This window comes from Dermochelys coriacea, chromosome 1 (genome assembly GCF_009764565.3).
Source record: "Dermochelys coriacea isolate rDerCor1 chromosome 1, rDerCor1.pri.v4, whole genome shotgun sequence".
Lineage (NCBI taxonomy): Eukaryota > Metazoa > Chordata > Testudines > Dermochelyidae > Dermochelys > Dermochelys coriacea.
The window spans coordinates 19,007,586-19,031,904 of NC_050068.2; the positions used below are offsets into that span (position 1 = coordinate 19,007,586).

General features: G+C 43.6%; 1 protein-coding gene across 6 annotated transcripts in view; it reads right to left on the minus strand.

Annotated features, from left to right (window-relative positions):
• Window positions 1-4,575: 4,575 nt before the first annotated feature.
• Window positions 4,576-24,319, minus strand: part of RAB30 (RAB30, member RAS oncogene family) — an 85,057-nt gene continuing 65,313 nt past the window's right edge. For all 6 annotated transcript variants that reach the window (XM_043504100.1, XM_038387423.2, XM_038387425.2 and 3 more), the window contains 2 exons: window positions 12,120-12,303; window positions 4,576-7,260 (listed from right to left, as the gene is read on the minus strand). In XM_043504100.1, the coding sequence (XP_043360035.1) occupies window positions 7,010-7,260; window positions 12,120-12,303 (435 nt within the window). In that variant the 3' untranslated portion in view covers window positions 4,576-7,009. The remainder of the gene's footprint in view (window positions 7,261-12,119; window positions 12,304-24,319) is intronic.

Here is a 24,319-nt window from a genome sequence, read left to right on the forward strand (position 1 = left end):
AGAACATAATTTCCCACCCCTTTTTTACCTATTGTGCTGCTCCAGAGTTGGGAGTCCCATCCGACTCTGGAACTGAAATCTTCCATGAGATGCTCGTTGATCCCCACGGGACCCTCCAAAAGCTGACTGGCGATCTTATTTTTGATGGCAAAGCCAATCCTGTGAATGCGTCTCTCTCCAGTTGGCTTTCCTTTCCGAAAGGTGTAGCCAACTCCATCTTCTTTTAATTGGCCCTCATCGGGTCTCACTAAGAGCTGCAATGTCAATATTGAGTCTTGCCAGTTCTCTGGCAATTATGGCAGTTCTTCTTTCTGGGCATTCACTGTGTTGAGAGTCCATAAGGGTGCGGACACTCCAGGTGGTGAAATTCATTGTCTTAAAGCTCTTATTTTGGCTGCAGAGTTGAGTGAACCCATAGGATACAGCTATCCAGTAGGAAGAGTGAGATACAGCCTATGTTTGGGGCACCTTTTCTAGCCTCCTCCCCATTTGGGGTGAGCAGAGGGGATCCCGAAAAGGCCTGTTCAGTCACAGCTGCTGCTGTCAAAATGCACTTCTCTCATCCCAGCACAAGACGACCGTCACACTGCTGCCGCCTGCATGCAGATTTGTGACTAAAGACTCCCAGAGATCACTGTGCTCCTGTCTTCCCTGCCACTTGTCCATCGCTGCAGGGCTTTGTGCGGGTGTGAACCCTTTGGCAGAGGCCTGAACATGAAATCTTTTAACGTGCGCAGGCAGTGACCACACGACACTCGGCAGGAGGAAAACCCTGACCCAGTGGCAAGAGGATCCAAGACAACCAGGGGCCTGCAGCCCTCATCTGCCTTCACAGCCGCAGAGTATTAAAAGGGAATAAATCTGCAATAAGCTATTACAATAAAATACTGTTTAGTAAACTATAAGGGATCAGACACTTATCTAGTACTTTGCTAGCAAGCCATCTTCTTGGTTTATCACTTTGCATAAATGTTTAACAAAGCAACGTTGTTTATGTTCAACTTCTAACAGACTGCAAATATATCCTTCACTCAAGCCAGACTTTAAAAGGGTTCAGGGCCAGAATGGATTATGGGAGGAAGTATGTGGGGTTTGATACCCCAAACTGCTGAAGATATCTTATTGCAACATTAGCTCCATTTGTACATTCTGTTACACTGAAACAGACATCATCAAGATCTAAATATTGAGCACTTATATAGAGCTTTCCTAACGATAAAAAAAAACCCTGATACTTGACAGGAGAGATGCACCTGGAAGGCAAAATTGTAAATCAAGAAAAATAAATCACTGGAAAAGAAGAGGTTCAGTCTTGAGAAACTTCACCTTGAATATTCAAGAAAACAGAATTAGCATCACCTGCTATTTGACTGAGTCAGCATGTTCAAGAAAGAGGACCTATACTTGTTCAACCTCTCGGAGTGACATTAGAAGCATTTTAAAATTCCCGAGGCATGCCACTCAGCAGTGAATAGTGCTCATCTCTTCACTCCTACTGCTCAGGGTGGCACATTTCTTTCTGTAAAGTCAGAATTTGTGCCAGAGCTTGCCAGGGCTCAGTCCTGGCACCTCTTTTCATGCTGGGGCATAGCACTAGCACCTCTTCTGCTATAGTGTCTGTGACTGGTTGGATCACAAAAACTCCTTTGGCACTGCCAACTGATGTGCCAAGTCTATTCCTGCCCCTGCCTTCCCTTATAGCTTGGGACTCCAGAACCCTGCCTGATTGTGCCAGATATGCTTCCTAGCTACAAACAAACACAGACCCAGGTCTGAACCATGACCCACAAACTGCAGGCTTACCTGAAAACAGCTTAAGAAATGTTCCTGTCTCTAAGACTCAGATGCCCAACTCCCAAGGGGACCCAAACCCCAAATAAGTCTGTTTTACCCTGAATAAAGCTTAAAAAGGGTAAACTCATAAATTGTTTGCCTTCTGTAACACAGAGAGAGAGATGCACAGCTGTCCCCCCCCCCCCGGGGTATTAATACATACTCCGGGTTAAATAATAAGTAAAAAGTGATTTTATTAAATACAGAAAGTAGGATTTAAGTGGTTCCAAGTAGTAACCAGATAGAACAAAGTGAATTACCAAACAAAATAAAATAGAACACACAAGTCTATGCCTAATATAGTAAGAAAACTGAATACAGATAAAACCTCACCCTCAGAGGAGTTCCAGTAAGCTTCCTTTTACAGACTAGTCTCCTTCTAGTCTGGGTCCAGCAATCACTCACACCCTCTGTGGTTACTGTCCTTTGTTCCAGTTTCTTTCAGGTATCCTTTGGGGGTGGAGAGGCTCTCTCTTGACAACTGAAGATCAAATGGAGGGGTCCCCAGAGGTTTAAATAAACTGTTTCTTGTGGGTAGACACCCTTCCCTCCCCCTGTGTAGAATCCCAGATATAAGATGGAGTTTTGGAGTCCCATGGGCAAGTCACATGTCCATACATGACTCAGAACTTATAGGTAGCAGCCATGGTTCACATGCTATCTTGAACGTCCTCAAGTATACTTCTTATGTGGCTTGGAGCCTTCCAAGATCCATTGTCCATTAAGTGTTTCTTGATTGGGCAATTAACTTGCAAATTCCTTTCTAAAGGCTGCCCAAATGCCTTACTAAGTCTACTCAAAATCAAAACAAGTACACAGCCAATATTCATAACTTTGAATACAAAAATGATACATGCATACAAATAGGAGGAATAGATTCAGTAGATCATAACCTTAAACAGAGATGTTACATGGCATATGTAGCATAAAACATATTCCAGTTATGTTATATATAGATTCATAAGCATATTTCCATAAAGCCTTATGGGGTGCAATGTCACCGTGTCCTCCATGCATTGAGCACATGTGGCTATGCTGCCGGGGCAGAGCAGCACACACTGCAAAATGGCGTCCTCCATGCAGCATGGTCTGCTTGAGACCCAGCAGCTCTCTATGAATTAAACACTGTGTAAAGTATTCTGTAGGGATCCATGATCCTGTGCCACATTGGAAGTGATTTATAGCTCAGTGAAGAACCTTCCAAGCTAAGTCATTAGGTACTTGATGTGTGGTTTTGTGGACAGAGCTAGAAGATTTCTATTATGTACCTTCCCGTATCTATCAGCTCCCCTTCTCTCAGTAAAGGGCAGCAGCCATTTGCACCAGGATTCAAAAGAAGTCTCATCATTACCTGCTGTGGTTCTTTTTTTCCATTTAATTCTGTCTTGTTTTAAGAGAGTCTCTCTAGTATTATTTTTTAGTGATGTGATTATTTTAGGCTTTAATACCAGTCTTATTTGGTGTAGCTCACACAATTGTTTAGGCTGTACTTACAAGCACCCGGCTGGATGATTCAAGGAGAGCCAATTAAATGGCCTTCCAGCACCAGTGTATCCAGGACCAACATCAATGCAAGGGTCACAGTTGAGAAAGCACTGAGGTTTGGCCTTTAGTCCATAAATTGACAAATGTGGCTCAGACATTGGAGGATAAGAACAAGTGGTTGTAAAAATTGAATAGAGGCCTAATGTCTCTAAAACGACTTACAGCTGGGCAGCATTTCTCAATACTGGAAAAAAAAAGTAACTGGTTTTCTAAGCAGCTCCTACTTTGGACAGTTACACTGTGAGTGGCATAGAGGAGGAAAAGAGAATCCTCCTTTTCCCCCAAGAATGGCACATCTCTTTCTCTGGAGAGCTCCAGTGCCAAAGACATGCAATCGTTTCCAGAACTGATGGGCCAAGAAGAAACAACATTCTTTGAATATTACCTCATTTTTGGCAACCTGTTTCCATTAATTGCCGCATTTCCTATTATGCAACACTATTTTGTAGCCAGGAAGATGAACATCTTCCCCTCTAAGGATTTCAAAACCTGTTGGATCTATAACCCAAAACTGTATCATAAGCTGGCTATTCTCTAGAGCCTGAAGCCTCCAGAACATGCAGATGGCTTAGAGAACAGAAATTCTTAACTCACTTTTAAAACATATGTTTCCTAAATAGTAGAAACTTATTATAAGAGCTGCCATTCTGGGTCAGACCAAATGTCCATCTAGCCCAGTATCCTGTCTTCTGACAGTGGTCAATGCCAGGTGCCCCGGAGGGAATGAACAGAACAGGTAATCATCAAATGATCCATCCCGTTGCCCATTCCCAGCTTCAGGCAAACAGAGGCTAGGGACACCATCCCTGCCTATCCTGGCTAATAGCCATGGATGGACCTATCCTCCATGAACTTATCTAGATGTTTTTTGAACCCTGTTATAGTTTTGGCCTTCAAAACACCCTCTGGCAAGGAGTTCCACAGGTTGACTGTGCATTGTGTGAAAAAATATTTCCTTCTGCTTCTTTTAAATCTGCTGCCTATTAATTTCATTTGGTGACCGCTAGTTCTTGTGTTATGAGGAGGAGTAAATAACACTTCCTAATTTACTTTCAATTATCCTTGATTCTGGCCACTTAAATATGAGCATACTGTTAAGGGCATCCACAGAAAGACCTAACTAATTTGTTCCCAGCTCCTTACTCAACTGGCTCTGATGTTGCTCAATGTGATGGTGAAAACTTTTGTTAGAATTTATAATCTTTAAAAAAAAAAAAGCCCTTTACAGACACAGTAAATACTTCTCTTCCGAGTAGTGACTTCGGGGTTTACCTGGTCAGAATGTGTTCAGTGTATGAAAATAAAAATTTCCCCTACCCTTAACATCATCCAATACGAAGTGGTCTAGTACTGCACTGCTTATGACTTGCAATGTAAAAGAGAGGCTTGAGGAAAATACTTTAGCGTTTAATTCTTGGACTACAGGACATGAAAAACAAGCGTAATGTGACACACGTAGCCCTTCATTAGTCCACTCCTGCTGGTAACTTTACCAAGTACCTCTACCTTAGCAACTGATATACTAAGTAGAAAAATCCAGGACCCGAAGAGTAAGAATATTTTTTAAAAATACTATATTATTTTAGTGAGATGGCAGCATTATCTCACAAGGCATTTACCACAACACCTAAGTGACCTGCAAAATCAGCTATGTAGGAGCTGGATGGTCTTTAAGAGGTCAAACAAAACTGTATAGGAAATTTAAGGGGTATTTTTAAAGGGAGTCAGTTAAGAAAGGAAAACTCCCTACTGGAGATGCTCCTTAGTGCTGGCTTCACTGTATTACCTAGCACAAGAGAAACCGCAGAATCAAACAAATTTTCCCGTTGATTACACCATAAGGGAAAAAACTGACATTCTACAGCAGGAAATATGCATTACAAAATGGCTATATTACACTCTTGATCCACAACACACACACTTCCCATTGAAAATCAAAGGCACAGTATAATAGACCCCAAAAATCTGTTTAGGAAAATGTGACAAAGCATTTTAAAAGGCCATTTTTATTTTCAAGATTTACTTATTGGCAGCTTTTTTCATGTTAATACAAAAAGCCAGTCAACATCTTCAGCAAATAATACATGATATCGAGCTGATTAATGCTAAGTTACAATGTATCACAGCCACAAAGTTACCAAAAGTTTTAGCCTCATTCAGGTCAATAAAACGGATACCAAACATTTAAAAATGATTTACTACGTATGCGTCCAACCTCTTTTTCCAATTTTGCTTTAACATTAATGTGTAAAGTCCAATGCATTATTAGAACATGGCACTCGAGGTGTAATAACACAAATACCATAGTGCTTCCACATTAGAGGTTTTATATAAAGAAATTGCCTAAGCAAATAATTATACATACATTGGTGTCTGAAACCAAGAGTACAAAGTAACAAGAAAATTAAATGAATCTATGGTCATGGATCCAAAAGCTATTATAATACAGTCAATACAGTCACCAGCCAAACTGGTACCTTGAATTGCTTCTCCAAGGTACAGGTTCATAAGATGATCATTGGATGAGTAAGACACAAAATGATTCATAACAACACTTGCTGCCATTTTCACTTAAGCTTAAAAAAACCACAAAATTGTATGCTTGCTTTTCAAGCAAGACCTGTAACTACAAGCTTTCATTACTCAAACACACTGGACTGCCATCTAAAACTGTGCTCTGCCTTTGAACCCTTATACATGATCAGTGCAAACACAATATTTTGGTCAGATCTGATCTGTTTAGAACTCCATCAGTCAGTATTCTCAAAACTAGTTCATTACCTTAGGAAATTACTGTTTACAGAGCTTTTATGACTCAAGAAAAAAAGTCTTTGCACCCCACAATTGACATCAAAGAAGCACAGTCCTTACCCACTATGTTCAGGCTGAGAAAAAGAGGTAATGATATTTTATGGACAGTGCTTATTAGCATACTTTCACTACTTACTCTAAGTTACACATTCAGAGGACAGTAATGTAATAAAATTAGGTTTGGTCTATGAAATATTCAGCTGGAGTGCTAGCACCAAACGGAGTGACTAAGCCAGTATCCATATCTTTTTCCAAATTGTTGTTTGTTTGGAAACGTTGATATATATGTTTTTAATTCCAAGTTCATGAAAGTGCCTGCAGATGAGAGATATAACACTAATTCAAAACATACAATTGAGTCCTGCATCAGGATACCATGGGCATATACACATCCTAAGCATTCATTTGGCTGGCAGCCTGGAACAATGCCAGTACTGTATAGTCCAAGACTTAAAGTTCATCTTTTTTCAAAAGGACTAAAGGCGTGCTGCAAAAGAGATTCTGCATTCTTCTGTATCATCCAGGGAGGCTGTTCTAATCTCCAGCGGAAAGTGACGTCACAGCCCATGCTCTGGATTTGGATGAGCGCCTTGTGCAAACTATTTTTGCTAACCAACTCCAGAGACTGCAAAAAAGATTAAACCATAATATATTCTGCTATGTTGACCCGCAGGTGGAGCGGTCAGCCTGCCATGCTTTAAGATCGGGAACCTGACTTAGGTGTGAGTCAGATGGGTCAAAGTGGCAGGAATTGCCTTCACTGAGATACATCTCTGCAAAAAACCTCTTGGCCCATTTGGGGTGGATCTTGGGCCAGCCCTTAATTGAAATTGCAGCAAGTCAAATAGCTGATACTTTTCCCCTCTCCTGGTAACGGGGATGCCACATTGTTCACAAGCGTATTCTGTCTTGCCTCACTGATCAGCCGGCAAGCTAAGTCCAGAAAGAGTTTTTCCACGTTATCCGATTCTTTAGCAGAAGTTTCCAGATAGTACATGTTTTGGGCCTCTGAAAATTCTTCAGCTCTTTGTTTGGAGACTTCTCTTTTCTCGGCTAAATCAATCTTATTACCTGCATCAATAAAATATTTTAAGAAAGGGAATTAATTTGACTTTTAAGACAAAACCAACAGAAATTGATCTGGAAGAAAGGAACCATTTGTCACCATGCGTCTCGAGTTAGGTTCTTTATTTTAAACAAACTATTCATCTGATAAAGCTACAAAACTAAATGCTCACTCTCCTGTCCCCCCAAAAAGTGGATTCTCTGATAGATAACCAAGCCTTTTTAATATTAGCTCGCTTAATGGAATTTTCCCCAGGAACATGCAAGCCATTTAGCATTCATTTTGTGCTAATGCACCTGTTTAATATCAATTGGCATTAAAGGATTTCCCTTTTAATGTCTACTGAACAATCACTGGTTCTTGCTCCAAGGAGCACTTAAAATGTCAATTATTGTATGTGGGGGCGCCAAATGCAATATTTTTTTCACCTAATTATGAGCTTTAAAAAGAGACCTGCTCTCCAGTTTTAATTACATATTTTTGTTCATTATATGGTTACTGAACATGTGGAATGAGTGGGTGTTAGAAAGCTGATAGAACTAGGTGAGGTGAGGAACCCTCCCCCACAGGGAATTTCATTTTCAGCTTATGGCAGAACAGATCAACATTTGTGTAGGGAATAAACCGACTAATGATTAATCTGATATTAACTGCAGTTGGTTTGGGAAGAAGTGGAAGTTGAGGAAAGGATCCCTTTCCACTGCTGTCATTTCCATCCAACAACCTCTCCTTTACAATGTAATGGTTCATGGACATACTCTATATGAAGTTACATTTATAGAGAGTTAATAAGTGATTATTCGAGTATAGAAGCATATAACCATCTGTAACTTGGTAAGAAGCACATCAGTAGAAGGTGCTACAGATGATTATAAGCAACCTACTGGATTCTAGCAATTTATTAGCACATTATTGTTTATTAATCTTTTATAAACTATTTATAAAATATACTGTACCTTTAATCTACAATGTGAATGGTTTCTTGTCACAGAACCTCCATGCATTTTAGATTGCATTGTTAGTGTGCATTAGGGCACCTAGAGTCTGGGATAAGGGTCTTTTTAATTATTTTAAAATCCAAATAAAGACTAAATACACCAGATTATTCTGTAGAATTGTACTATCTACTCTTTAAATGTTAAGCTATTTAAAAGAGAGAGAGAGAGAGAGAGATCTTTCTGTTGAATAACCACCTGACTAATCCTTTCCTCAAATTATGTGTCCATCATTCTTTGACTATGCTGAAACCTAGTCCCTGGACCAAGTCCCTAAAAAGTGATGTTTTGACTACCGGATTTGGAAAACAAAGTGCAGCATTGCAGAATGCTAATGGGCCTCATCACTGTGTATCCCTTGGTGCACTCTTCTGGTAGCAAACTGATGTCTGGATTTGCTTCATCTCAAGCAAAGAACGTTACTCAGCGTGGCATTGTCTTCATTTAAATATTTTTTAATTCTCTAAAAATCCATGTGAAATTCTGATTTAGTACCAGTGAAAGGTGTAGCCTCATGGCCCTGGAGACAAACCTTCTGTTAGTCACACGACAGGGATGGTACAGACAGCAGCACGTGCTCTTCTCCACTGCCCTGCACTGTGCCTCACTAATGAGGGAGAGGAGGAAGACACTCCAGGTTCCATATCTCCACTGAGTCCTTGACCTCTCTGCTGAGAATGCCAATTGGAATGGTAGTTTCTATGATGCCGACACATGCCACTGCAACAGGACTGAGGCCATCAAAGCATAATAACTTTCAGACACTGCCAACTTGATCTAGATATGAACTGGGAACCTAGAGGTGTAAAGCTCCAGTTACTCTTTCTGAACTGTGACTGCACAGCCAAAGCCATGGGGCTAAATAACCAAATACATAATTCATTCAGTGGAAGGGAAAGTGAAACAATCATTAAATGGTTCCTGGTTTCTTTGGGCTTTCTACCTAAATACAGCCCTCCATGCTGAACAACTTTATATGGCTTAAGATGTCAACACTTTGAGAAGTCGCAGTTGCTATTCTGAGTTGTATTTTAGTGCATTGGCTTTATGTATTGGAGGAGTCATTCAGATACAGTCGTTGTCTTGACAATTTCACTCAGGTGAATGGCTTTATGGTAAGATGCTACAGAGATATAGGTTTAGAACCTACTGGCATCAAGGGGTGTCCAGTCCAGCATATTTGAAGGAGATCCTGGCACTATGAGATAAAATAAATGCAGTATTTTCCATTGCTAAGGCCTCTATCTGGCAATGACGCTAGTGAAAGGATGATGTCGTGGTGGGAGTCTGCTATAGACCACTGGACCAGGGCGATGAGGTGGATGAGGCTTTCTTCAGGCAACTCATGGAAGTTACTAGAGCGCAGGCCCTGGTTCTCATGGGAGACTTCAATCACCCTGATATCTGCTGGGAGAGCAATACAGCAGTGCACAGACAATCCAGGAAGTTTTTGGAAAGTGAAGAGGACAATTTCCTGGTGCAAGTGCTGGGGAACCAACTAGGGGCAGAGCTCTTCTTGAACTGCTGCTCACAAACTGGGAAGAATTAGTAGGGGAAGCAAAAGTGGATGGGAACCTGGGAGGCAGTGACCATGAGATGATAGAGTTCAGGATCCTGACACAAGGAAGAAAGAAGCGCAGCAGAATACGGACCCTGGACTTCAGAAAAGCAGATTTTGACTCCCTCAGGGAACTGATGGGCAGGATCCCCTGGGAGAATAACATGAGTGGGAAAGGAGTCCAGGAGAGCTGGTTGTATTTTAAAGAATCCTTATTGAGGTTACAGGGACAAACCATCCCATGTGTAGAAAGAATAGGAAATGTGGCAGGCGACCAACTTGGCTTAACAGTGAAATCCTTGCTGATCTTAAACACAAAAAAGAAGCTTACAAGAAGTGGAAGATTGGACAAATGACGAGGGAAGAGTATAAAAATATTGCTCGGGCATGCAGGAGTGAAATCAGGAAGGCCAAATCACACCTGGAGTTGCAGCTAGCAAGAGATGTTAAGAGTAACAAGAAGGGTTTCTTCAGGTATGGTAGCAACAAGAAGAAAGTCAAGGAAAGTGTGGGCCCCTTACTAGTGACAGAGGATGTGGAAAAAGCTAATGTACTCAGTGCTTTTTTTGCCTCTGTCTTCACGAACAAGGTCAGCTCCCAGACTACTGCACTGGGCAGTGCAGCATGGGGAGGAGGTGACCAGCCCTCTGTGGAGAAAGAAGTGGTTTGGGACTATTTAGAAAAGCTGGACAAGCACAAGTCCATGGGGCCGGATGCACTGCACCCGAGAGTGCTAAAGGAGTTGGCAGATGTGATTGCAGAGCCATTGGCCATTATCTTTGAAAACTCATGGCGATCGGGGGAAGTCCCGGACGACTGGAAAAAGGCTAATGCAGTGCCCATCTTTAAAAAAGGGAAGGAGGAGGATCCTGGGAACTACAGGCCAGTCAGCCTCACCTCAGTCCCTGGAAAAATCATGGAGCAGGTCCTCAAGGAATCAATTCTGAAGCACTTAGAGGAGAGGAAAGTGATCAGGAACAGTCAGCATGGATTCACCAAGGGCAAGTCATGCCTGACTAATCTAATTGCCTTCTATGACGAGATAACTGGCTCTGTGGATGAGGGGAAAGCAATGGACGTGTTGTTCCTTGACTTTAGCAAAGTTTTTGACACGGTCTCCCACAGTATTCTTGCCAGCAAGTTAAAAAAGTATGGGCTGGATGAATGGACTATAAGATGGATAGAAAGTTGGCTAGATTGTCGGGCTCACAGGTAGTGATCAATGGCTCCATGTCTAGTTGGCAGCCGGTATCAAGTGGAATGCCCCAAGGGTCGGTCCTGGGGCCGGTTTTGTTCAACATCTTCATAAATGATCTGGAGGATGGCGTGGACTGCACCCTCAGCAAGTTTGCAGATGACACTAAACTGGGAGGAGAGGTAGATACACTGGAGGGTAGGGATAGGATACAGAGGGCCCTAGACAAATTAGAGGATTGGGCCAAAAGAAATCTGATGAGGTTCAACAAGGACAAGTGCAGAGTTCTGCTCTTAGTATGGAAGAATCCCATGCACTGCTACAGACTAGGGACCGAGTGGCTCGGCAGCAGTTCTGCAGAAAAGGACCTACGGGTTACAGTGGATGAGAAGTTGGATGAGTCAGCAGTGTGCCCTTGTTGCCAAGAAGGCAAATGGCATTTTGGGATGTATAAGTAGGAGCATTGCCAGCAGATCGAGAGACATGATCATTCCCCTCTAGTCAACATTGGTGAGACCTCATCTGGAGTACTGTGTCCAGTTTTGGGCCCCACACTACAAGAAGGATGTGGAAAAATTGGAAAACGTCCAGCGGAGGGCAACAAAAATGATTAGTGGATTGGAACACATGACTTATGAGGAGAGGCTGAGGGAACTGGGATTGTTTAGTCTGCGAAGAGAAGAATGAGGGGCGATATGATAGCTGCTTTCAACTACCTGAAAGGGGGTTCCAAAGAGGATGGATCTAGACTGTTCTCAGTGGTAGCAGATGACAGAACAAGGAGTAATGGTCTCAAGTTGCAGTAGGGGAGGTTTAGGTTGGATAGTAGGAAAAACTTTTTCACTAGGAGGGTGGTGAAACACTGGAATGTGTTACCTAGGGAGGTGGTGGAATCTCCTTCCTTAGGAGTTTTTAAGGTCAGACTTGACAAAGCTCTGGCTGGGATGATTTAGTTGGGGATTGGCCCTGCTTTGAGCAGGGGGTTGGACTAGATGACCTCTTGAGGTCCCTTCCAACCCTGAGATTCTACGATTCTATGATAAAACTCAAGATGGACATGGCTGATTATTTTCTCCTGGCGAAATGAGCTCTTATAAAAGCACAGTCCTCACTTACCCACTAGCACAGTTATGACCTTATTGCTGGCATACTGTTCTATTTCTCGCAGCCATTCGGGAAGGCATCGGAACGATTCTTCACAGGTTATGTCATAGGTCAATATTAATGCATTAGCGCTGCGATAATAACTCTGCGTAATGGACCGGAATCTCTCCTGCCCTGCCGTGTCCCAGATCTGCAGCTTTTAGCACAACAGGAAGGGGAGAAAGGGGAGGAGAAAATACATATTTTTTTTAAAAAGACATAAAAACCATCCTTTACTTAGCAACAAGGCAGCACCTAAATGCTTTCAGGGGAAACCCAATGGTGGGAAATCAGGTAACTTTTAATCCCTTTGGCTCCCTCTTCCACCACACCCCCCATTTTTATTTCTCTTCTTGCATCTAAAGATTTAAATTCAAGGCACTAAGTCAGCTGGCATTCCAGCTGATTTCCCTGGAAGCAGCAGGCCTGTAAGCTTTCATGTGACTGAGCATTTCAATCAGCAGTGGAAGAAGTAAGCCATGCTGGCTTGGAATTCTAATGCTGGCATTACAGGGAGAAAACAAATGCCCCCTGCATTGAGGACAATGACAACAGCTGAAAAACAATGACATCTCCCCCAGCTGCAAATGAAGTTACCCTGTTTCAAATGAAGAGTGCGAGGGAGGAGGGTGAGGAGAGAAACCATAAGAAAGAATCAACAGCTTGGACTTGTGTATGAACTTTCAGCCAAGCATCTCAAGGTTCTCACTCTGCATAGCCTTGCACAGGTCACCTCACTGCTCTCTGTCTCCAGTCTGGAACTGTAAGGAAGGGTATATACCCACTTACCTACATCAAAGGGGTTGTTAAAGCTGTTTGAGATCTTGAAAGGCAACATAGAGTAGAAGTGCAAAATACTATAATTTACACCATCATATCGGGGTGTGGGAGGAGAGAGGGCTTTTAAAATAACATTGGCCCTGATCCTGTAGGGAGTTCTGTGTCCGACACGCATCTGCCTACACAGAAATCACTGCAGGATTGGGTCCCTAAAATCATGTTCGCTGGTCAATGGCATTTCAGATTATTTGCAAGATAACAAGTGATCTCAATCCACACTAAAACAGAGAAGAGTTTAATTGGAACACGACCAAAAAGGACACACTGCAGCCCATGTTTACACTGGGAGAATTAACCAATAATTTCAAAATCATTCTAACATGTGGTTCAGCTAATCTGAAATTAAATTGGGGAAAAGGTATGTAAACACAGCTCAAATGACACAACCATTTTCACAGAGGTTTAGTAAATCTGCTGAAATGCCAGTCTAATCAAAATGGTACCAATCACTACAGCCTAGAGCTTAACCAGCGTTCAAACCAGTCTGAAGTTTGGGGTAAATTACCTCTATGCAAAGCTTTTAAGATTCTGAATCCTTAAGTGCTCTGTAGCAAGATGCCATTGGCAAGAAGGAGCTCAAAAAAAACCAAAAACAAACAAGTACATGTGGAACAGTAGATGCAGCCAGAGCTACAAAGAATTTCCTAGGGCTTATCAGAAATTTAGGAAGGTTTGGTTAGTGTAAGCAGAGTCAGGATGAACTCCACCCTGACATCTGGTGGTGAGTTGTGGCAAATGGTGGAAAAGAATTTCAGGGGCTGATCTCATTTGCATAGGCACACCCATCCCGCCTAGCATAAGCCATAGCTGCCCAATGGTCACTTTGGCTGCTGTGGGATCCCCTGTGTCTCTGTTATTTGGGCAGGAAGAATAAATTGTTATCCTGATTATGTGAATCAAGGACAGTGGAACTGTTCTTGGCCTTTTGTTATGATGGAGGGACTCGCCATCAACTAACTAGCACTCGCTAGGCAAGGGACATGGGTTCCAAAACTCAGTGAAGTGAGCTGTAGCTTATGAAAGCTTATGCTCAAATAAATTTGTTAGTTTCTAAGGTGCCACAAGTACTCCTTTTCTTTCAGTGAATTGAGAGAGGCTTGGGACAGGTATCAAGTGTAGGTAGACTCCTGGCCTATCTAAGGCTGTGATCAAGTGTCTTGATGTTTTGGGTCTTTTAGCCTTGAGATGAAAACCTTGTCTATGTCTCTTAGACCTTGAAGTGAAAAAATTATTTAAGTTGTACCTGGTGGTGTGGGCCTTTTGTGAGGGCCTGAAACATCAATTACACCTCCTTCTCTCTCCACTGTGGAATATCAGAGCTAATTCTGGGTCATTAGGAGTCTAGTTACAGGTGCTGAGCTGAATTTGCTTTGGGCTTACGGTGCATGAGCACTGAGGCTCCCACTACTACAAGCTGAAATCACTAAAGAGCTAAAATTACTAAGAGCTGAAATCACTGAGCACTGTGTTAAGTAGTGGGGAGCCTGAAGATATATTGCTGGGCGGCTGGCGGAGCGGACCAGCTGGCCAAGCGGAGCAGTTCACGGGATGGCTGGAGCAGCTCACGGACTGGCTAGCGGAGCGGAGCAGTTCATGGGACGGCTGGCGGGGCGGAGCAGAGCAGCTCGCGGGACAGATCGGTCAGAGTGAAGCCCCATGGAGCGGCGGGGCAGTCAGCTTCGGATCATGTAAGGTGCCCCATATCTCTTCCGTCCCCCACTCCATTTTCACCCAGACTGGGGAGTAACACTCTGCAGATGAACTTTTGAACTCTGGGGCTGGACTCAAGAGACCTTTGGGTTGTTGGACTCAAGAACCAAAGGGAAAGGACATGGCCCAATTTGCTGGGGTGGGTCTTTGTTCATAGTTTGGTTGATGAACCCTAGTTGTGGTGTTTTCCCAATTTAATGCTGATGTCATTTACCTCATGTTATTAAAGATTTTCTACTAAACCGAGACTCTGTGCTTGTGAGAGGGGAAGTATTGCCTCTTTGAGGCGCCCAGGGGTGTGTGTAAGATTTTCCCAGGTCACTGGGTGGGAGCTCGAGCCGGTTTTGCATTTGCTTTGTTGAGAGGGAACCCCTATGTACTGAACCTGGCCATTGCTGCTATCAACTCAGCCTGGCAGAAGGGTTACATTAGCAAAGCCACATTATTACTGAAAGAAGAATCATAGAATCATAGAATATCAGGGTTGGAAGGGACCCCAGAAGGTCATCTAGTCCAACCCCCTGCTCAAAGCAGGACCAAGTCCCAGTTAAATCATCCCAGCCAGGGCTTTGTCAAGCCTGACCTTAAAAACCTCTAAGGAAGGAGATTCTACCACCTCCCTAGGTAACGCATTCCAGTGTTTCACCACCCTCTTAGTGAAAAAGTTTTTCCTAATATCCAATCTAAACCTCCCCCATTGCAACTTGAGACCATTACTCCTCGTTCTGTCATCTGCTACCATTGAGAACAGTCTAGAGCCATCCTCTTTGAAACCCCCTTTCAGGTAGTTGAAAGCAGCTATCAAATCCCCCCTCATTCTTCTCTTCTGCAGACTAAACAATCCCAGCTCCCTCAGCCTCTCCTCATAAGTCATGTGCTCTAGACCCCTAATCATTTTCGTTGCCCTTCGTTGTACTCTTTCCAATTTATCCACATCCTTCCTGTAGTGTGGGGCCCAAAACTGGACACAGTACTCCAGATGAGGCCTCACCAGTGTCGAATAGAGGGGAACGATCACGTCCCTCGATCTGCTCGCTATGCCCCTACTTATACATCCCAAAATGCCATTGGCCTTCTTGGCAACAAGGGCACACTGCTGACTCATATCCAGCTTCTGGTCCACTGTCACCCCTAGGTCCTTTTCCGCAGAACTGCTGCCGAGCCATTCGGTCCCTAGTCTGTAGCGGTGCATTGGATTCTTCCATCCTAAGTGCAGGACCCTGCACTTATCCTTATTGAACCTCATTAGATTTCTTTTGGCCCAATCTTCCAATTTGTCTAGGTCCTTCTGTATCCTATCCCTCCCCTCCAGCGTATCTACCACTCCTCCCAGTTTAGTATCATCCGCAAATTTGCTGAGAGTGCAATCCACACCATCCTCCAGATCATTTATGAAGATATTGAACAAAACGGGCCCCAGGACCGACCCCTGGGGCACTCCACTTGACACCGGCTGCCAACTAGACATGGAGCCATTGATCACTATCATTCATTGTTGAAAACATTCATCCAGCCCATACTTCCTTAACTTGCTGACAAGAATGCTGTGGGAGACCGTGTCAAAAGCTTTGCTAAAGTCAAGAAACAATACATCCGCTGCTTTCCCTTCATCCACAGAACCAGTAATCTCATCATAAAAGGCGATTAGATTAGTCAGGCATGACCTTCCCTTGGTGAATCCATGCTGACTGTTCCTGATCACTTTCCTCTCCTCTAAGTGCTTCAGGATTGATTCTTTGAGGACCTGCTCCATGATTTTTCCAGGGACTGAGGTGAGGCTGACTGGCCTGTAGTTCCCAGGATCCTCCTTCTTCCCTTTTTTAAAGATGGGCACTACATTAGCCTAGAGACGTCAGCCCTGTAGAAATCATGATTATAGTATGTTCTACTGCAAAGAGATGTAAAACACTGGAAGTCCTGTCTGCTCTACACAAACAAGGATGATCTCCTGCCACTTTTCATAAAAGTAGTGCCAGAGTGCTAATGGCCATATTTCCTTTCTGCTACTGGTGTGCAGGGTACTGCGCATTGCTTGTTTGCCACTCCTAGCCCACAGTGGGCTGTTTTCTGCTGTATATATTGAGATTACAGAATATCCTGTGGATGGAATTGGCCATCAACATCTGCCTTTGCAGCACATTTGTCTACCACCTACAACACATTTATTGACTAAATTCTAATAAGTAGATCTAGAGATATCAGATGACCTTAAAATTCTCCAAATCATTGGTCTCATGCCTAAATACAACTGCTTCATGAAACAAACATGTAAAAACGTTTGTCAGTTAAAATGATGAACTTTTGGTGATCTACAATAAAAGCCAATTTTGTTTAAATGTGGTCAATGATTCCCAATGAAGGAATGTCTCAAATTTCAATATTTTAACTCAAAGGGGTACTTCTCTATTTCAGGCTTTGGTTTTTAAAGTGCCTATCACCATATCTGAACAACTGAATGGTTGAAATCTGATCAGAAAGAGCAACTATATTTAGGCAACCTTTGTTGGAAAGGTTAAAGTCAATGGGAATTTTTCCTGTAGTCAGCAGACCACAACAGAGTGAACAAAACTTAAAATATTCTAGCTCAAGGGGAACATGAACGTTAAATTGTGTCAACAACATTACAGGAAATTTATATTATATTAACTTCTGAGAGATGAGAGCCCCACTTAGCCCATTATCTGATTCCAGGCCTTAGGGTCTGACTTTGAAAAGCTGCCTCTGATTTTGTGGAGAGAAAATTAATTGTTGTACCAGTTCCCAGCACTCAGGCATCACACTGCCTGGTCTGTTGGCACATGGTGTTTCGATGGCTCAGTATTCAGAATTGCAATATCGTAAGCACAATTCCTTGCGGGTGCAAGTCAGGTGTCAGGTTGAATCTGCTTTAAAAATCAGGGTCTTTGTAATTTGTTTTTGTTTCTGGGGGTTTGATGTTTCTGTTACTTTAATAATGGTTTACTGATGTGTACACACTTTTTGTATTTCTGCAGGATATTCTAAGGATGATCTCTCTGAACTCAAAATGGCTTTTTGATGAGGATGTTCTATCACACCAACATGATGAACTTTGAAATTGGAAGAAACTGCTTTGGGGAACAACAGGACAGAAGCTTCTGTGATTGGATTTAGCTGTCGTTCAACCCGCTTGCTGCATGTTTAAGTCAGAAGAAAAGCCATAGTATTTGTGTTCATTGATAAAAATCTGATTTCAGACAAAATGTGCGTCTCGTTTTTAATCACAGTTCAGCTTATCTCTGCCAAAGTAAATGAATTTACCATCTATATTTTTCCATTTTATGGTCTTCCCAGGGAAGTCAAAGGATGTTGCCTGACTTACACTGAGAACACAAAGTTATCTGGATGTTATTTCTTGGGAAAACATCCTATAGGCAGGTTTCAGAGTAGCAGCCGTGTTAGTCTGTATTTGCAAAAAGAAAAGGAGTACTTGTGGCACCTTAGAGACTAACAAATTTATCTGAGCATAAGCTTTCATGAGCTACAGCTCACTTCATCATGAATGCATCTGATGAAGTAAGCTGTAGCTCACGAAAGTTTATGCTCAAATAAATTTGTTAGTCTCTAAGGTGCCACAAGTACTCCTTTTCTTTTATCCTATAGGCTGTAGGCACTGACTCTGTGGGTGCTCCGGGGCTGGAGCACCTCCAGGAAAAAAATTGTGGGTGCTCAGCACCCACTAGCAATCCCATGGATCAGCTCCTTCATCCCCCCAAGCCCTCCTGCCGGGCCCCACTGATCAGCTCCTCCTCCTCCCTCCCAGCGCCTCCCACCCTCTGCAATCAGCTGTTCAGCAGCATGCAGGAGGTGCTTGGAGCGGGGGGGTGAAATAGTGTCAGGAAAAGGTGAGGGAGGGGGCAGAATGGGGCAGGAAGAGGCAGGGGTGGAGTGGGGGCAGGATCTGGGGTGGAGCAAGAGTCGAGCACCCCCTTGGAACTGGGGAAGTCGGCAACTCTGCTACAGGCCTCAATCTCCAAAAACTCACATATTTCTCTAACTTCATACATAGGAATAATTCTGTTGAGTTCAATGAGACCACCCCTGTGCGTAAAGTTAAGCACATCCTTAAACGATTGCAGGATTGGGGTTATGTCTGATTACTCCTTCAACTGCTATCCACTTAGCTTGAATTTATTTTTGTAACCTTTTAGGCATTTGTCATCTGAACACTAGGGTACAGATGAGGGGACTTGCATGAAAACTTCCTAAACTTACTTTTACTAGCTTAGGTTAAAATTTCCCCAAGGTACAAACTATTTTACCCTTTGCCCTTGGACTTTTGCTGCTACTACTAAATGTCTAACCGGTATTATTATTATTAGGAAAGAGCCCATTTGGAAACGTTTTTCCCCCTAAAATCTTTCCTTACTTTTACACCCCCTTTTCTGGGGAAGGCTTGATAAAAATCCTTACTAATTTGCATAAGTGACTACAGACTCAAGCCCTTGGATTTTAAGAACAATGAAAAAGCATTCAATTTTTTAAAAGAAGAATTTTAATAGAAGTAAAAAGAATCACCTCTGTAAAATCAGGATGGTAATTAGATTCAAAACACAGAGAATGCCTCTAGGCAAAACCTTAAGTTACAAAAACAGGAATATCCATTCCATTCAGCACAGCTTATTTTCTCAGCCATTTAAAGAAATCAGAATCTAACGCATATCTAGCTATTTACTAAATTCTAAGACTCCATTTCTGTTCTGTCCCCGGCAAAAGCATCACACAGACAGAGAGGCTTTGTTTCTCCCTCCCCCCAGCTTTTGAAAGCATCTCGTTTCCTCATTGGTCATTTTGGTCAGGTGCCAGCGAGGTTATCCTAGCTTCTTAACCCTTTACAGGTGAAAGGGTTTTTCCTCTGGCCAGGAGGGATTTTAAAAGGCATTTACCCTTCCCTTTATATTTATGACACGCACCCCAAATCACAGATAGGGTGAAACGCTGGCTGAGATTTCTTTTTGGAGCTCTAGGAAAAAACAGTTAATAAGACACATGCACCTCTAAATATACTACCAAGTATAGAAAGACTAACGATATTTTCCACATCTCAAGGACGATTTTAACCAGTTGATTCTGGGAAACTTTCACGGGAGAGTGCATCAGCCACTTTGTTAGAAGCTCCTGAGATGTGTTGGATGTCGAAATCAAAATCTTGGAGAGCTAAACTCCACCGAATAAGTTTTTTGTTATTTCCCGTGGCGGTATGAAGCCACTGTAGTGCTGCATGGTCGGTTTGCAGGTGGAAACGTCATCCCCAAACATATGGGTGTAGCTTTTCCAGAGTGTAGATAATGGCATAACATTCTTTTTCACTGACTGACCAGTTGCTTTCCATCTCAGACAGCTTCTTGCTGAGAAACACTACAGGGTGGAATTCTTGATCCGGTCCTTCCTGCATTAAAACTGCTCCTACACCACACTCAGACGCATCGGTGGTTACTAGAAATGGTTTGTCAAAGTCTGGGGCCCTTAGTACAGGGTCAGACATGAGTGTTGCTTTAAGCTGGTTAAAGGCCTTCTGACACTCTTCGGTCCACTGAATGACATTTGGCTGTTTCTTTTTGGTTAGGTCTGTCAGTGGGTCGGCGATTTGGCTATATTGCGGTACAAGTCGCCTGTAATAATAGGACAAGCCTAAGAAGGATTGAACCTGTTTCTTTGACTTTGGGACAGGCCACTTTTGGATATCATCCACTTTGGCCTGTAGGGGGTTGATAGTTCCTTGACCCATCTGGTGTCTAAGGTAAGTTACTCTGTTTAGGCCTATTTGACACTTTTTAGCCTTAGGGAGTTAGTCCTGCCTTCCTTATGCGCTCAAAGACTTTTTGTAGATGTTCCAGGTGTTCTGTGCAGGAATCCAAAAATATGGCCACATGGTTAAGGTTGGCAACTGCATATTCTCCCAATACTGCTAGGAGACCATCTACAAGTGTTTGGAAGGTGGTGGGTGCATTCTGCAGTCCAAAAGGAAGTACATTAAATTTATACAGCCCGACGTGTGGTGAAGGCTGACCTTTCCTTGGCAGATTTATCTAGCGGTACCTGCCAGTACCCCTTGGTTAAGTCAAGGTAGAGATGAACTGGGCCCATCCCAGTTTCTTTAAGAGTTCATTTGTGCGTGACATTGGATAGTTGTCTGGGCGAGTTACAGCATTTAGCTTATGGTAGTCCACGCAAAAACGTATCTTTCCATCTGGTTTGGGAACTAGACCACTGGAGATGCCCATGCACTGCCAGAGGGGCAGATTACACCCATCTGTAACATATCCTGGATTTCCCGTTCTATAGCAGTTTTAGCTTGAGGAGACACCTGGTAAGGTTGGACTTTAATTGGGTGTGCATTACCTGTGTCAATGGAGTGGTATATCTGTTCAGTCAGTCCTGGGGTGGCTGAGAAATCGGCGCGTAGCTAGTACACAGCTTCTTGATCTGCTGTCACTGTATATGCCCAAGGGTCATGGAGAGATTCACCTCTTCCACGCCACCAGCACTTTTCCCTTCGTAGTAGACACCTTCAGGCCACTCAGCGTCATCTCCTCCCTGGGCTGTAAACTGACAAACCTTTAATTCTCTGGAATAAAAGGGCTTTAGAGAATTAATATGGTACACCTTAGGCTTTCGGTTGGAGGTGGGGAAGGCTATTGGATAATTAACAGCTCCCAGGCGCTCCTGGACCGTGAATGGCCCGTCCCATGACGCTTCCATTTTATGGCCCTGGAGCGCCTTTAAGACCATGACCTGGTCTCCTACTTGGAAGGAACGCTCTCTGGCATGTTTATCATACCAGGCTTTTTGCTTTTTTTGAGCATCCTGTAGGTTTTCTTTAGCAAGGGCTAGAGAGGTATGGAGGATGTTTTGTAGGTTGGTTACAAAGTCCAGAATGTTAGTTCCTGGAGAAGGTGTAAATCCCTCCCATTGCTGCTTCACCAACTGTAATGGCCCCTTAACCTTGCGGCCATATACAAGTTCAAATGGTGAAAATCCTAAACTGGGATGTGGTACAGCTCTGTAGGCAAAGAGCAACTGCTGCAACATTAGGTTCCAATCATTGGAGTGCTCATTTATGAATTTATGTATTATGGTCCCCAAAGTTCCATTAAACTTCTTCACCATGCCATTTGTTTGATGGTGGTAAGGAGTGGCAACCAAGTGATTTACTCCATGAGCTTCCCAAAGTCTTTCCATAGTTCCTGCCAGGAAATTAGTTCCTGCATCTGTGAGGATGTCTGAGGGCCAACCTACCCGGGCAAAAATGTCTGCTAGTGCCTGGCACACACTTTTAGCCCTGGTGTTGCTTAGAGCTACTGCTTCCGGCCATCGGGTGGCAAAATCCATGGAAGTCAGTATGTACAGCTTTCCTCTGGTGTCTTTTTTGGAAAAGGACCCAGAACATCCACAGCTACTCGCTTAAATAGAACTTCAATGATGGGAAGTGGCTGGAGAGGGGCTTTGACCTGGTCTTGGGGTTTTCCCACTCTTCGGCATACCTTACAAGACCGGACATAGGTAGAAACATCCTTGCCCATTCCCTCCCATTGGAATGACTTCCCCAACTGGTTTTTGGTTCTGTTCACTCCAGCATGGCCACTAGAATGATCATGGGCTAAGCTCAAGAGCTTGACCTTGTACTTAGTTGAAACTACCAACTCTCTCTGAGGATGCCAGTCTTCCTGGTGTCCACCAGAAAGAGTTTCTTTGTATAAAAGTCCTCTTTCTACAACAAACTTGGATCGATTAGAAGAGCTGAGAGATGGTGGGTTGCTCTGTGCCGCCGTCCAAGCTCTCTGGAGGCTTTCATTTACTTACTGTTTGGTCTGGAACTGTTCCCTTGATGCTGGAGACATCAGTTCTTCATTGGATTGTGGACCTATGCTTGGTCCCTCTGGAAGTGATGTAGGGGATGGGGCTGTATCCATTGACTGTGAACCGCTCTCCGCTGGTGCACTATGTTGGGGTTCAGGCTCCGGCTGAGCCTCTTGTTTAGGGTTATCAGCTGCTTCCGGTTCAGGTTCGGTGGGGCCCTCTGGTATTGGGGTTGCAAGTACTGGATTCAGTGCTGGCAATGGGTCTGGTACTGGTTGTTCCGTCAGTTCCGGTTCTGGAACTGGCTCTGTCTGGGTCTCTGGGACTAGATACAACGCTGCTGTTGCAGACATTGGCCTGGGGTCTGAGTCCATCACCTCTGACCGGGTCCTGGTAGAAGTTTCCGGAACAGAGCTGGGCATGACTGCTTGTTTAGCCTGGCTGCGGGTGACTATTCCCACCCTCTTGGCTCGCTTCATATGATTGGCCAAGTCTTCCCCAAACAGCATGGGGATGGGATAATCATCATAGACTGCAAAAGCCAACGTTCCTGACCAGCCCTTGTACTGGACAGGTAACTTGGCTGTAGGCAAATTGAAAGAGTTGGACTTGAAGGGTTGAATTGTCACTTGGATCTCTAGGTTGATTAAATTGGGGTCCACTAAGGAAGCATGGATAGCTGACACTTGTGCTCTGGTGTCCCTCCATGCGGTGACCTTTTTCCCCCACCCATACTCAGTTTCCCTCTGCTCTGAGGGTATCTGGGAGGTATCTGGGCCTGAGGACCTCTAGGGTGATTCCGGTGCAATGAACTGTAATCTGTTGGGGTTCTTGGGACAGCTGGCCTTTACATGCCCTGGCTCGTTACATTTAAAACATCGTCCAGCTGACGGGTCACTGGGGTAAGGTGGGTTGCTGGAGAACGGTGTGGCGGGACGATAAGGTGGCTGGAGGATTCCTTGGGGGGTAGGTGGGGCCTTGGCGGCCCCCGGTAGTAGGGTGTGGTCTAGGGTGTGGATACCTTCTGGTATCCGCTCCCATTGCGACCACTTTTTTTTTTTTTTTTTTTTAAATCTTCTTTGCCACCTCCACCCATTTGGCTCCAATCTCCCCCACCTCGATTACAGTTTTGGGCTTCCCATCTAGGATGTATTTTTCTATTTTCTCAGGAACACTCTCTAAGAACTGTTCCATTTGCATTAGGAAGGGCAAATCTTCTGAAAATTTAACACTTGCTCCTGATATTTAGGCATCCCAATGTTTCACAATGTGGTAGGCATGTCGGGTAAGTGACATGTCTGGTTTCCACCTTAGGGCTCTGAATCTTCGACAGGAATGCTCGGGGGTTAGTCCCATTCTGACTTTCGCCTTGGTTTTAAACAGTTTATACTGGTTCATTTGTTCCTTAGGCATTTTAGCTGCCACCTCAGCTAAGAGTCCACTGAGCTGCGGCCTCAGCTCTACCATGTATTGGTCTGTAGAGATGCTGTACCCAAGGCAGGCCCTTTCAAAGTTTTTTTTAAGAAGGCCTCAGTAACATCGCCTGCCTTGTAGGTGGGGAACTTTCTGATATGGGAAGTGGTACCTGGAGAAGGATTGCTAGGGTTTGTTGGTATATTCTGCTGAGCCTTTGCCTTCTCCATCTCCAGTGCATACTTCCTCTTTTTCTTTCTCCTCCATTTTTTTTGGCCCTTGCCTCCATTTGCCTCCTGTGGGCAGCCTCCCTTTCTTTTTTCCTTGCCTCCATGTCTTTCTGTATGAGTTTTATTTGTTTTTCATGTTCCTTTTGTTTTTCCTCAGCCTCA